The following is a 12,211-nucleotide window of genomic DNA, read 5'->3' on the forward strand; positions in this document are numbered from 1 at the left end:
CCCCAGAAGGTGATGGAGGAAAACCATTGCTTGAGGTGATGTGACATTTTTCTGGGTGACTCTATCACTAGCCCATCCTTTGAGGACATCACTTGGGGAGAAAAAAAACAGTTCAGAGCTTATGGCTCAGAGCTGGCAGGTGGCCATGGAAGCCCAAAGCAAATTCCAGCTCACAGGCATGTGAGTGTATATTCACAAATACATATAAATTCTGAAAACAGAACCTAAGCCAAACACCACCACTACAAACACAAAAGACAAAAATAAATGGACAAAAAAACTATAATGTCTCCTCCTGCAATAATTCTTACTCAGTCACCCAAAGTAAAAAGCAGCACTTCACAGAACAACGAAGGAACCAGTAAATGCTAGTTTCATTTGATTACTGAGAAAAAAGCCTAAAACATTTGCTCTTCACCTCAGATGCCAGAAGAGGAAGTGGCCAATCTTGCGGTTGGATAATGCCCTTTCCAGCAGGAACTTGGTTAATTCACAGTCTAAGTAGGATTCATACTTGAGCACCTGGACAAGCTGCAGCAGGTATTGGAACACATCATCATCTCTGGATGGAAAGGAAACATAAAAGACAAACCTTATCTTCGTTGCCACAAGTGTACTTGTAAAAGCTGTAAAGACAAGGCTGTCACTCTTGTTCACAGCCCCCCTCAGCAGCCCTGAGCAGAAATAGAAAGGGCTCTGCCTCTCCCGTGGGGACAACACTTACGTGAGCTTCTTCAGAGAGTTGATAGCAAAGGAACCAACATAACGGTCAGGAAAGCTGAAATCCAGCAGCTCCAAGGCATTCAGGACAGGCAACTCTGGCCAGGTCTGAAGCAGGGAAATCATCTGCAATGACCAAAAAGAAAATAGCCAGAAAAGGAACAAAGTTTTTATGACAATGGATATAAATCTCAAGTTCTACTGATGAAAGAGCAGCTCCTTATGGGGAGGATCACTATTTATAGATGCTGCACAGTAAGTTTGCAGATAGCAGGTCAAAAACTGACCCCTTGAGGTGGTTTGTGTTGATCTCTCACTTTCATTTAATATTCAATCCAGGGGTTTTTTTTCCATCAATTAAACAGATTTTTTTCTTGCCTCCAGTTTCTTGAAGGGATAAACAAGACCTTGCTGGTCAGTAATGAATCTGGGGCAGCCCAGAGGGCCAAAGAGAGCCCAGAAGAACCAAACCTCAGCTGGTACCAGTTGGGAATTTCCCTGAGAAAACCGTGAAACATGCCCTGCTCAGTTGGGCTCCCAAACACAACACAGGAACATTCCTGACACTGAAAGATGGATCTAAAAGGGAGCTCTGGCTGCCAGCCCTAATATCCTCACCTGGGCAACATCCTCATGCTTGTTCCATTTGGTGATGATGAGCAGCTTGGCCAGAGCCTGTGGGTATTGGTCACGGATGTCATACCTCATCTTCCACACCAGGTCCTTCTCATGCTCATACAGCTCCGTGTGGCTCCTCCGCTCCAGGATCTCCTTCAGCTGCTGCTTCTGCTCACAGCAAGGAGAGAGCAGACACAGGGCTCAGCCTCAACCCAGAGGACTTGCTCAGCTCAGAAAGACCCTGCACGACTGGGAAACGACCCAGTTTGGTGAAAAATGCTGATGGGGGGAAGGGGGTCAGGGTAAGGTGGAAACAACTTGGTCCATGAAACCAGGCTTGCAGGTAGCTGAAAAACTGATCCCAGAACACTGACCTCCTCAGAATCTTCTGGTGCAGCTCGGGGTTGTTCTCCATTCCTCCCCAACTCCAGCAGCTGGGACACAAATAAAGAGTCTGAGAAAGGTTCCTCAGTTGCTCTGTAACTGTAGCTCACCATCACTTCAGGCATTTATGCTGCACTAGAGATCAGTCACTGACACCTCTGGACAAGGGAATCACACCTCTCCTGTTCCAGGGGCAGGGAATGGGCTCAGCAGGACCCCCATGCTCAGAGGGTGACCTCCCTGCCCAGAGTGCTCCTTCCCTGGCAGAACAACAACAAAGGGATGAGTCCCTTCCCCAAGAAGGCACATCTGCACACCCAGAGAGCTCAGGGTCACTGAGCTCCAGCCTAACATGACCCATTCCACATTCTCAGAACTGGGGTGTGTTTGCCAAGCAGCCAGTGCTGCCCAGGCCCCCTTTCTCCCTGGCACAGCCTGTTCCAGCCTCTGAGCAGACCCTGCCTTGTGGGGAGCACAGACTTGTCTCTGGCAGAGTAGATCTCCTTTCTCCCCTGTAACAGGCACATTTCTTCTTCTACTTGTCTGGCCAGTTGCAGTGACAGATGGAAAATCCCCACCCCACATGGCATGTTATCACTCTGCTGAAAGGGAGGGAGCTGCCTACTTTCACTCATTTCCCCTTTATTCCTCTTCCTTCCTACAGAGCCAAATACAGTTTGAAGGCAGCTCAGTTAAACACATTTTTTAAACAAATGCTCATCTATGAGAGCAGCTTTACCTCAGTAACTCATAGCTTGGAAAAGTATTCACTTAAAGGTCCATTAGTTAAGAGGAAAAAGTGAAATTTTCAATTAACAATATCTATTGATCAAGTCTGCTTGTACCCAGTCCCTGTCGATGGCTGCCCCAGAGCTTCCCCACTGGAAGCTCCCACAGCAGCACAGTGAGGGAATTCCTGTGCCTCCCAAGTGTCCATATGCCCCACCTGCTCGAAGGATGGGTAATACACAGGATGTGCTGCCACGCTGGGGAAGCAGATGACCAAGGCTGCTGCACTCTCAGTGTTGGGGTTGCATTGCACTGTGCCCATGGGGTTCAGAAGTTCCCCTTTCTCATCTGAAAAACAAAGTATATAAAACCTGTGAACCCAAATCTTGTGAAACTTCTGTGCAGCAGGCAGAGCAGAGAGTGTCCCTGGGCACTGCCTGGCCACAAGGACTTCACCTTCCTGAGCTCTTCCCAGTGAGGGACATGAAACACCTCCAGGTGAGCACAGCCAGCTCTGAGGTGCAAAGCCAAGCACAGCAAAGCCTTGTCTTGGCAGGGCTGCAGCTGCCAGCACAGCACAGAGCAGTGACCACTCTGCTCCCTGTGCACACCAAGGGTGCCAAGCGACAGCAGCTCCCTCTCCTGCCGTACCTGGGAAGGAGGACCACATGTGCAGGCAGCACTCCCCCGTCTTCAGCTGGTCCTTGTAGTCGAAGAGCATCACATTGACCCAGGCGATGGGACAGTCCTGTGGGGAACACAGAGCTCGTGGGGGGCTGGACGTGCCCAGGGCAGGAGAAGGACTGACAGACAGTGAGAGATCCCATGCAAAGGGACATCCTGCCTGCTCACCTTCTGAGTTCTCTAAAGTTAAGAGCAGAAGATGGCATCAGGCATTTGCCAAAACCGGGAGTCTTTTGTGTAGTGCTGAATGGCAACAACACTCCCCCCAAATATGTCTAAAACTTCACCACCTGAATTTAGCATAGCTGAAGAATCTCTGAGTTTCCAATGAGGCATTACAACTCTACACTCATTATTTGAGGGACCTCTGATGTACTTCATATATTTCACAGTTTGGGGGGAGGGAAAAGAACATTAATTTTGAAACAGGGACCAGAGAATAGTCATGATTTTGGAAAATGAGACAAAGGATGCCAAAAATAGCTCATATTAGGAAAAAAAGGCTTGGCTCCTTTATAAAATAATAAACACTATCTATAGAAATCCAACTTTATGCTTCACCACACCCCCAAAATAAACCCCACAAATCCAACCCAGTCTCTTTTTGGAGGAGGGAGACTCCAGCAAGAGAAGTGACTGGGATATGGCCAAGACAAAAACATGTCCCCTGCCCTCCCCCAGCTCCCAGCCCCAGAGCACACATACATTCCATGAGTGACCTAAGCTTTCCTGCAGTCAGGTTCCCCAAATGGAACACTTTACCTCATACAGCACTCAGAGCTCAAATCACACCAAGGCTGAAGCACAGAAACCGACTGGAAAAGGGGTTACGAGGCAAAAATTCAGCATCAATGCACCCACAAACAATGTCACGTTTGGAGGGAACCACAGAGAGATACCTGGTTCCATTGGGGCTTTCTAGACAATGCAGCAGCTTTACCCCAAAGGACACCCAAGCACTTGGTGGAAGTAACAGAGCCTCCATTTCCCTCTAATGTGACAAAATGAGTCACTTCCAAGTGGCCTCTCACAAACCTTGGAGTTGATTTGATTACTCTAAGTATCTTCAGTAAAATCCCATTTGAGACATCAGCTTTTAGATCACAGGGAAAAGCCAAACAAAACACCACCGCCAGCAATAACCTTTTTAACAGAGTAAATGACATCTAATCACAGCTCAGAGCCTGCCAAAACACGAGACAAGATTTCTGGTGGATAAGGTCCAGCAAAATAAGGATCCAGCATTCTAAAGACAGACATCTCCTGCATGATTTAGAGAAACACTGAAAGCCAACCCTCTGGGTGACATTAACCCTCTGACTCATCCAGTCAGCCTGCAAACATGCCTGGTTTTGTGGTAGTAAATTATTTAGTCCCACCTATCTGCTCTGAACAGTCTGAACATAAACAATGTGTGTGGAGTTAACCTCTGAGTAAGGAAAAAAAATTAACAATCAAAATAAACAAAAATTTAGGGTGCACTCTGACTGTAACCTGCCCTTACCAATCACTTAAAATTATTTCTGGGCACTTCACTCAGAGCTGTAGCTCACCATGTGGAAAAATTCTTTTTTGCAGTGCTCAGCTCTAGTGAATGTTGTGATTTTACACTAAAAGCTCATCAGACTGCCTCCACCTTTCCCCAGCACCAGAACACACATGAATAAGATGTTAACAACTCAGCTATCCAGATTGGTTTTGTTTTGTCAATCAAAACAGCAAGATTTCCTTCTGACTGCTTCAAAAATTAAAATTATTCCAGTGTGACCACAAACATCCAGCCTGTGGATGAATCAGACCTTCTGTCCAACAAAACACTCCAGCAGGAGCTGGGATTCTGCTATTCTTGAGTAAAAAAGAAGCCCAACAATAAAACTGTTCATCCTGGTCCTGGCCTCAAAATGTTTCCAGTCTGAAGCCTTCAAACCAGCAACTGGTCCCCACAAGCAGGATTCATGAGCTGGCTGCTGCTCCCAGACATGACTGCACAGTAACCCTGAGAACCCCACTGATGTCAGCACAACAAAGCTCAGTGAACCTCCCAACAGTGAGGAGGAGTGAGTAGAACTGAAATCCTCTGTATGACACTCATCAGTGCCTCATTTCTCTGCACTCTAGTACAGATGGCATGAGTAACCTTCTCTTTTAGGCACAGAAACAATAATTTGCAGAGGAACAAATGCATTTGCTGCTCATAAAGAAAACTTTCACAGGCAAAGAGCTTGAGGCTTAAGTTACAGCTCTGGGAAACCAGCAATTCAATTACAGGCTACACTTGGATCTAATTTTAGTTACTGAATCATTAATGGGCTAGAAGTTTTGGAATAGAGGTGAGGGAAAGTGAGAAATATCACTACCTCTGATTAAGATGCTCAAATCGAGAGCTTCCAAAGTGATTTAACACTTTCTATGCTCAGTTTTCAACACCTGAACAGTAACCTTGAAGAATCTGCACTTTCATTTTACCTCACCTAAAGCTTTGCCATAACCAGTGTTTACATTCCTCAGTTTATTCCCTCTCCCCAGCTGGCAATTTGCTCCACTGGGGATTTGCAGGAAAGATCTTGTTAGAAAGAAAATGCAACACAGATGATGGCTTAACCTCAACTACAAAACAAGGAAGTTGCAGAACAGCGAAACAGGGACACCAACGCAACTGATTCCTCTTTAGGTCCAGTCAGATGCTGGGTATGTTTCTTGATGGTCTTTCTACAGAAGAAATTACATATAAACAGCCTTTCTTACAGGCAGCCACTCCTCAGCTTCCTGTTCCTTTTGAAGAAGTTACTGGCCATCATTCTGTAAGCTCTTGTATTAACATAAACTTTGCTGAAAGCAAAGCGCACTTGGCTCAGAATTGTGTCCTGTGCCCTGCAGCCCTGGCCAGCCTGGCTCAGCCCCACACTGGCTTCACTTACAGCTTTCTTGGACTTCTTCTTGGTGGAACGAGCCTTCTTGGCCTTCTCGATGACGGCGTAGAGGGCGAAGCAGAGCCTGGCCATGCGGGGAAGGTCACAGATGTTGATGTCGAAGTCCAGCCGCTGCTTCCACACTGGCTCTGAGCACACGCTCACCTCTGAGCTCGACACTGTCTTGCACAGCATCTCATTGCCGTGGAACAGACCTGCCTGCACCACCAGCTGAGGGCAGGAGAAATAAGAGGACACCATGAACCCACAGGGACTTGCCCTATTTGCTGAAGGCACATCACTAGAAGAGGAAAGAGACAGGGCAGCCACTCCCCTGAACAGGGTGTCCTACTCCTGGCTCTTTCCTGATCCATTGAGATCCAGATCCTTAGCCTCTCTCCTTACTCAGCTTCAGTAAGGGCACTGTTATCTTCTCACTCCGTGAAGACTTGCATATTGAATAACATGATACATTCTTGCCCTTCCTTTCCCAAAGGGCAGCCATTCTGCTTCTCCTCATTTTCCTGCTCCCCCTTCATGGCGAACATTCTGCATATTCCAGGACTCTGCTGCATCCTGTTCTCTGCCTTCCCTTTGCTAGTCACCACCTCTCCATCACTGTCTTCTCAGAGCTGGGTTTCCCCTCCTGTGTTGCAGCTTCCCTGCCCTGCAAAGCACTGCAAAACGCCATTCCCTCAGGGTAGCAGCTCTGTTTGCTGTGCAGCAGCTTTTCTAATGCTGGGCTGCTGTCTGGCCGCTGCCCTCTGCAGCTCAGAAAGTGCCCAAAGGCTGAATGAAGGCCCACAGGAGCAGGTGAGATCACGCTGCACCAGCCACCACTGCCCTCACCACACAAACCAGAGGGATGTGACTGGGAAAGCCCAAGTACAAAAGCCCAGAGTGAGTCAGTACCCACCTTCATTCTCTCATCTGCATTGACCTTGCTGCCTTGCACCAGCTCGATGTAGAAAGGCTGCTCTAAGGACCAGAGAGAACCATAGTTCGGCTGGAAAGAGAAAAGGGTTCTGATCAGAAATATACGCAACAAAGGCCTCTCAAGTCAGCCCCAGAACTCATCTCCCATTCCATGCTTTCTGCTCCCACAGAAAAGAGAAGAAGCCTGGGACAACCAGGGAAGCTGTGGAGGGGGCTGGAAGGCTGGCTGGAAATTCCCATCTCTGAGACCCAGATAGGAACCTATCCTGAGAAGGGCAGGGAGAACCCACTGCTGCTCCCAGCCCTGATGCTCATTAGCGTCTCCACCAACAGATGAGCCCAGGGTGACCCCAGGGGTCACTGTCCCCTTTTACCTTTTTCTTGGGGAGTGGTGGGGGCTTGCAGGCCACCTTTGGGGGGCTGGCGATGCAGTTGGTCTGCTCGTCCCTCATGGCAATGATGGCAGAGGAGTGCACCATGGTCAGGTGGGGAGTTTGGCCTCGCTGCAGGCAGCTGCGGATGTGCTGAGAGGGGACAGGACAGGGTCAGCCAGGACCACCCAGCCAGAGCCACCCGGGCCTGGCCAGAGCCACCACGCAAACCAGCGCCGGCCGGGCAGGACCTGGCACACAGAGTCAGGGAAGGACACAGCAACAATCAAATTCCAGTTCTCAATTATCTCCTCTTGCTTTGTAAACCTGCAGCTCACTGGGTTCATGTTGCCAGAACTGAGAATATGAAGTGCCTTTTATAGCTGGCATTTCATCAACGGACTCAAATGGCTGCATTAAGGGAAAACACTGAGGAGGATTCAGCGCTCCCAGCAGCAGTTTGCCCTGCCAGAGGAGCACATGATTCAGGGTTACTTGCCCAGCTTTCAAGAGGAGAACCCTCAGCCCCCCATACAAGCAAGCAGATATTTCCAGAACCACAGTCTCTAAACATATCTACACAGCCCTTGGCACCCAGGGACAGGCTGAGATCACTGGCCCCCAAAAAATAAGGATTTGCTATGTTGCTAGAAGTACCATTTGCCTTAAGTAGCATCCAGGTCCTGCCTCTGATGTGCAGCAGTCCTGTAAACAGCACTGTCTCCTGACAACACATCCCAACCCAGGCCCCCAGCAAGAGGAACAGACTCATTGACAAAGCAGGACATGAGGCTCACCTGGAACTGGTACAGGGGGTAGTTCCCATAGAGATATTCACATTTCCCGTTCACCTGCAGGGTGTAGTCCTCTGGCTTCTGCACAGTCTCGTGGCGGAACACAGTAGCCTGTTTCTTGATAGCATAGCTCATTAGGGTGATGGGGAACTCCCAGGGGGAGATCTGGAACGTGAAGCTCTCCTGCAATCCCAACACCACAGCAAACCGTCAGACACCAGCACAGGGCAGAGGCTGGAAGGGTCACCATGCTCTAACACACTGCTCTGGAAGGCCCTTCTCCCGTGACGGTGACCCTGCTTCATGCCCAGGCACAACATGCAAAACATGAACCAAGGGTAGGAGGCAAGAACAGGAGTCCATGGGCAACACAGACCAGTGCCTGCAAGCAGTGTTTGCTGAGCATGAGCTGAGAACACTCTTGAACTTCCAAAGGGAAGTATTGGATTCTGTGCTCCTTTCCTACCCAAATCCAAAAAGCTCTCCACCCCATGTACATGCAGCAACCTCAGCTACCAGCTAACCACTACACCCAATGCATGTTCAGGAGGGGGAGCAGCTCCCTCGGTTGGAGGCTCAGTCTCCCTCCCAACCATCTCCACAGGCAAAGGAATCTGGAGAATGAAGACTCCTTTGCAACATTGTCCAGGCACACATTATTCTGTCTCCAAATGCACAGAGGTTTCCAAAGAAAAAGCAAAAACCATCAAACACTCTGACAGAAAATTTGCGTTTTACCCCGCCAGACTGGAACTTGACGTTGACAAAAATGTTCTTGGTAGGGATTTGCAGAGAGCCAGTCCCGGGGCCCTTGGCCATGGGCTCCAGCTGCAGGGGGAAGTTGTACTCCATCCACGCTGCCCAGCTGAGCTGCTGCCGCTTTGCTGCTTTCTCCTCGCAGAACTGGCATATTTTGGTGCGGAAATCGCTCACCTCTGGATCCTGCACAGAGTCAAACTCATGCAAACCTGAGTGAAGAGTAAGGGAGGAAGGCAAAATAAGCATCTGCAGCCAGTGGGGGAAAGGAGCCTTTTCCTCAAGTGTCTGTGCAGGAATCTCCCCGAACACATGTTTAACATGTGGCCAAAAGGAGCAGAGTCAGCCAAGCTACCAGCAATCATTTATTTATGATGTACAATTGCACTGACTCAACACCCTCAACACCCCAGCACTCTGCCAGCAGGAAGCATCACCATCCCTGGGTCTGCACACACAGGGTTCCCCCTCTGGATCCACTGGAGATCAAACCTGCTGATGTCCCACTGCACAAGCAGGGCTTCAGTACTGTGCCATAGGCAGCCAGGCTGTCTGGGACAGGAGCACATTCCACCCACAGCCACCAAGCCTGCCGTGACCAATGGTGGGGGAACTGACCTTTTCCAATGAGCAGGCTGATCTGGGAGTTAATGACCTTCTTGACCCTGTCGCCCTCCCGAGCCACGAGGCGCAGGACGGGCAGGAAGGGCTGGATGTCGCACAGGCGGCGCTGCTCATCCTCCAGCTCCTGCTGCTCGGCCGTCTGGTTGATGCAGGTGAACACATAGGCCTCGGGGTCGCTGAGCATGTGGAACAGAGGCTCATACTGCGCGTGCTTCCACAGCACCTGCCAGGGCAGCACACTCATGAGCCTCCAGCACTGCTCCAGCTGCCCCTCAGGGGCTGTGCCAACCCTCACCCTTCTGCTGCCACCCACCACCTCTGTGTCAGCACCCAGCAAAAGCAGAGCACAGCCCAAGCTCCTCACAGCACTCTCTGTCCCCCAGTCCCAGGCTGCTCCTCAGCCGAGTCTGGTAGCTCCAGCTCCTGCTGAACTGCTGGGTAGGTTTATTTGCAGGTGCCTTTAACTGACTGCCTTTCTTCATGCTTGCCTTCTGTTTCAGGCAATGTAAAAAATGCTCCACCTGAGCATTTAAATAACCCCCACCTGAATATCTCACAGTAAGCACCTGCTGGCTGTGGTCCTGTGAAACAGAGGAATTACTCACACTGGAAGCAAAATTGGGTTAAGTAACTTGCCCCCAGTACCACGAAATTTGTGACAGGAGCCAAGAGCTTCTCAAGCCTTGTCAACACTATCCAGTTCCCAAAGATCCTTCTCTCCCTGTGGATGGCACTCTCACATGACTTCATATCCCTTTTTTGACTCTCATCCTAAGTGCCTGCTGGAGGAGGCAAAACTCTGGAGCAGATGGGCCCCTGGTTGTAACATAGGTGTGTCACCTAACAGCTGGTACAAGGCTGTTACCTGCTTGATGGTGCCCAGGCTGGCATTGCAGGGCACAGAGAGGTTTAAGTATATGCCTGTGGGCAGCAAAAAGTCCACCTGGATGTTTTGGTTTTCCCCCTTGGACCAGAATTCCGTAGGGCAGTAAATGCCTGGGGGCATCCTGCTCACTGCTTAGCGACCACCTGCAAGAAAATGGAAAACAAAATTGCTGTTGACTACATATTGTTTGCTCAGTTCCGTGTTGGGCTCTGTAAAAAATTAATGTGCAAAAGAACCCAAAGAAAGGAAGGTCAGCACAGCCATAAGGCTCAGGAAAACATGGACTTTAGTGAAAATTCCAGTCCAGTGCCTTTGAGCCACAAGTAACTATAGCATTAGATTCTATTTCAATGCAACCTTCTCTTAATCCCTTCTAGACCAGGATTAACATCTACATCTGCATCTGACAGAGAAATAAGAGAATTATCTTCTCTGCAGAACAAAGGCACTTGTCCCAATAGCTCAACTATAACCAAGCAGCCAAGAGAAACAATAAGTCCCTACCCCTGGCTGTGTAAGGCAATCCTCAGGCCACATGCTCCAAGCTCCACTTGTTTTTCCAGAGCTCAGTTCCAGTCTGCAAGAGGGAGAAAGAGTTGTTGCTAGTTCCAAGTATGCATGCATTTTTATACACACATGTATTACTTTGCTGTACATCCCCACTTTTCAAGTATAGAAAAGAGAAGTTTCAGGCTGAGGCAATCAGAACAAGTTTGTTAATTCCATCTGCAGCCTTTCCCTTGGCAAGACACTACAATTTATTTTCAGTACATCCAAGGAATGCAGAGAACAAGAATCTGAACACTATCAGGTACAAACTGCTGTTTTCAAACACAGGATGAAACAAAAGGCATTCACCAGAAGCCTGTCAGACATTTTCTTTCTCAAAGACATGTAACAAAGTCTCCATCCATTTGCCCACAAGCAAAATCCTACAGCAATAAAACCTCCAGTTTCCTGCACAGGTGACAAGTGGCAGAGTGTGGTGACTCTGAACTGTTGGCATTGGCTTCCAGCAAGGGACAGGGAAGTGGCTCTAACTTATTCTCTCCAACCACCTCAGTAGAGAAACCGGCTCACCTCAATTCTCTCTCACCAGAGTTTTTCCACCAGGTCAGCAGAGGAACACCCCAGTGGTACAGCATGGGAGGTCTCCACAGCCACGGCTCCAAACTCAGCCCTGCACATGCCCTGAGCAAGTCTGTGTCATTTATCCTCAAGCCCATGAAACCAGCATGAAATTCTCTCCTTCACAACTTAAAACATGGCTTTGCAGCTGTGGGTGTAGAGACTTTGAACCAGGCTGAGCGATGTGCTGCTGATTCCCAAACCATGAGTCCTGCTGGCAGCTCCTCACGAGCCAGCCCAGGGCTTCAGCATGACAAGGAGCCCAGCATCTTATCTGCCAGCTCCTGGGAACACACCACTTCCCTGTCAGCACTGAGGTCAGGATTCCCAGAAACATGAGCTATGTTTTATCTGTCCTGCTTCCTCAGCACACAGGCTGCAGCACCCAGCGACCGGATAGAGCGACCACAAACCACCCCCATGCCTCAGCAGGGAGGGGAGCACAGGGGGAGGAGGCAAGGTTTACAAGTTTGAATAAAGCAAAACAAGCTGGCCTTGTTCTCTGCTCATCAACAATAAAATCAGCAAGTTCCTGGTGTATCTGCCACCTCAGCCTAAATCAGCAAACCACCACAACTCTACTGACCAGCAGAGACAGAGACACAGCAATGGCTGAGCTGCTTCCTTCTGCTGAAGAATTCTACCTGGCACCACATCCCAGAGAATATGAAC

General features: G+C 49.2%; 1 protein-coding gene across 5 annotated transcripts in view; it reads right to left on the bottom strand.

Annotated features, from left to right (window-relative positions):
* Positions 1 to 12,211, bottom strand: part of PIK3CD (phosphatidylinositol-4,5-bisphosphate 3-kinase catalytic subunit delta) — a 37,648-nt gene that overhangs the window by 7,002 nt on the left and 18,435 nt on the right. For 2 of the 5 annotated variants that reach the window (XM_085079935.1, XM_085079933.1), the window contains exons 2-15: positions 10,916 to 10,988; positions 10,391 to 10,554; positions 9,520 to 9,748; positions 8,884 to 9,113; positions 8,149 to 8,328; positions 7,355 to 7,504; positions 6,961 to 7,050; positions 6,054 to 6,275; positions 3,103 to 3,199; positions 2,669 to 2,799; positions 1,713 to 1,772; positions 1,339 to 1,506; positions 725 to 846; positions 419 to 562 (exon numbers count right to left, since the gene is read on the bottom strand). In XM_085079935.1, coding sequence (XP_084936061.1) covers positions 419 to 562; positions 725 to 846; positions 1,339 to 1,506; positions 1,713 to 1,772; positions 2,669 to 2,799; positions 3,103 to 3,199; positions 6,054 to 6,275; positions 6,961 to 7,050; positions 7,355 to 7,504; positions 8,149 to 8,328; positions 8,884 to 9,113; positions 9,520 to 9,748; positions 10,391 to 10,531 — 1,964 coding nt within the window. In that variant the 5' untranslated portion in view covers positions 10,532 to 10,554; positions 10,916 to 10,988. The remainder of the gene's footprint in view (positions 1 to 418; positions 563 to 724; positions 847 to 1,338; positions 1,507 to 1,712; positions 1,773 to 2,668; positions 2,800 to 3,102; positions 3,200 to 6,053; positions 6,276 to 6,960; positions 7,051 to 7,354; positions 7,505 to 8,148; positions 8,329 to 8,883; positions 9,114 to 9,519; positions 9,749 to 10,390; positions 10,555 to 10,915; positions 10,989 to 12,211) is intronic. The other 3 variants (XM_085079937.1, XM_085079936.1, XM_085079938.1) reach the window with 2 other exon arrangements.

Source organism: Lichenostomus cassidix, chromosome 21, assembly GCF_008360975.1.
Source record: "Lichenostomus cassidix isolate B80296 chromosome 21, HeHo_3.0, whole genome shotgun sequence".
In the NCBI taxonomy this organism is placed as follows: Eukaryota; Metazoa; Chordata; class Aves; order Passeriformes; family Meliphagidae; genus Lichenostomus; species Lichenostomus cassidix.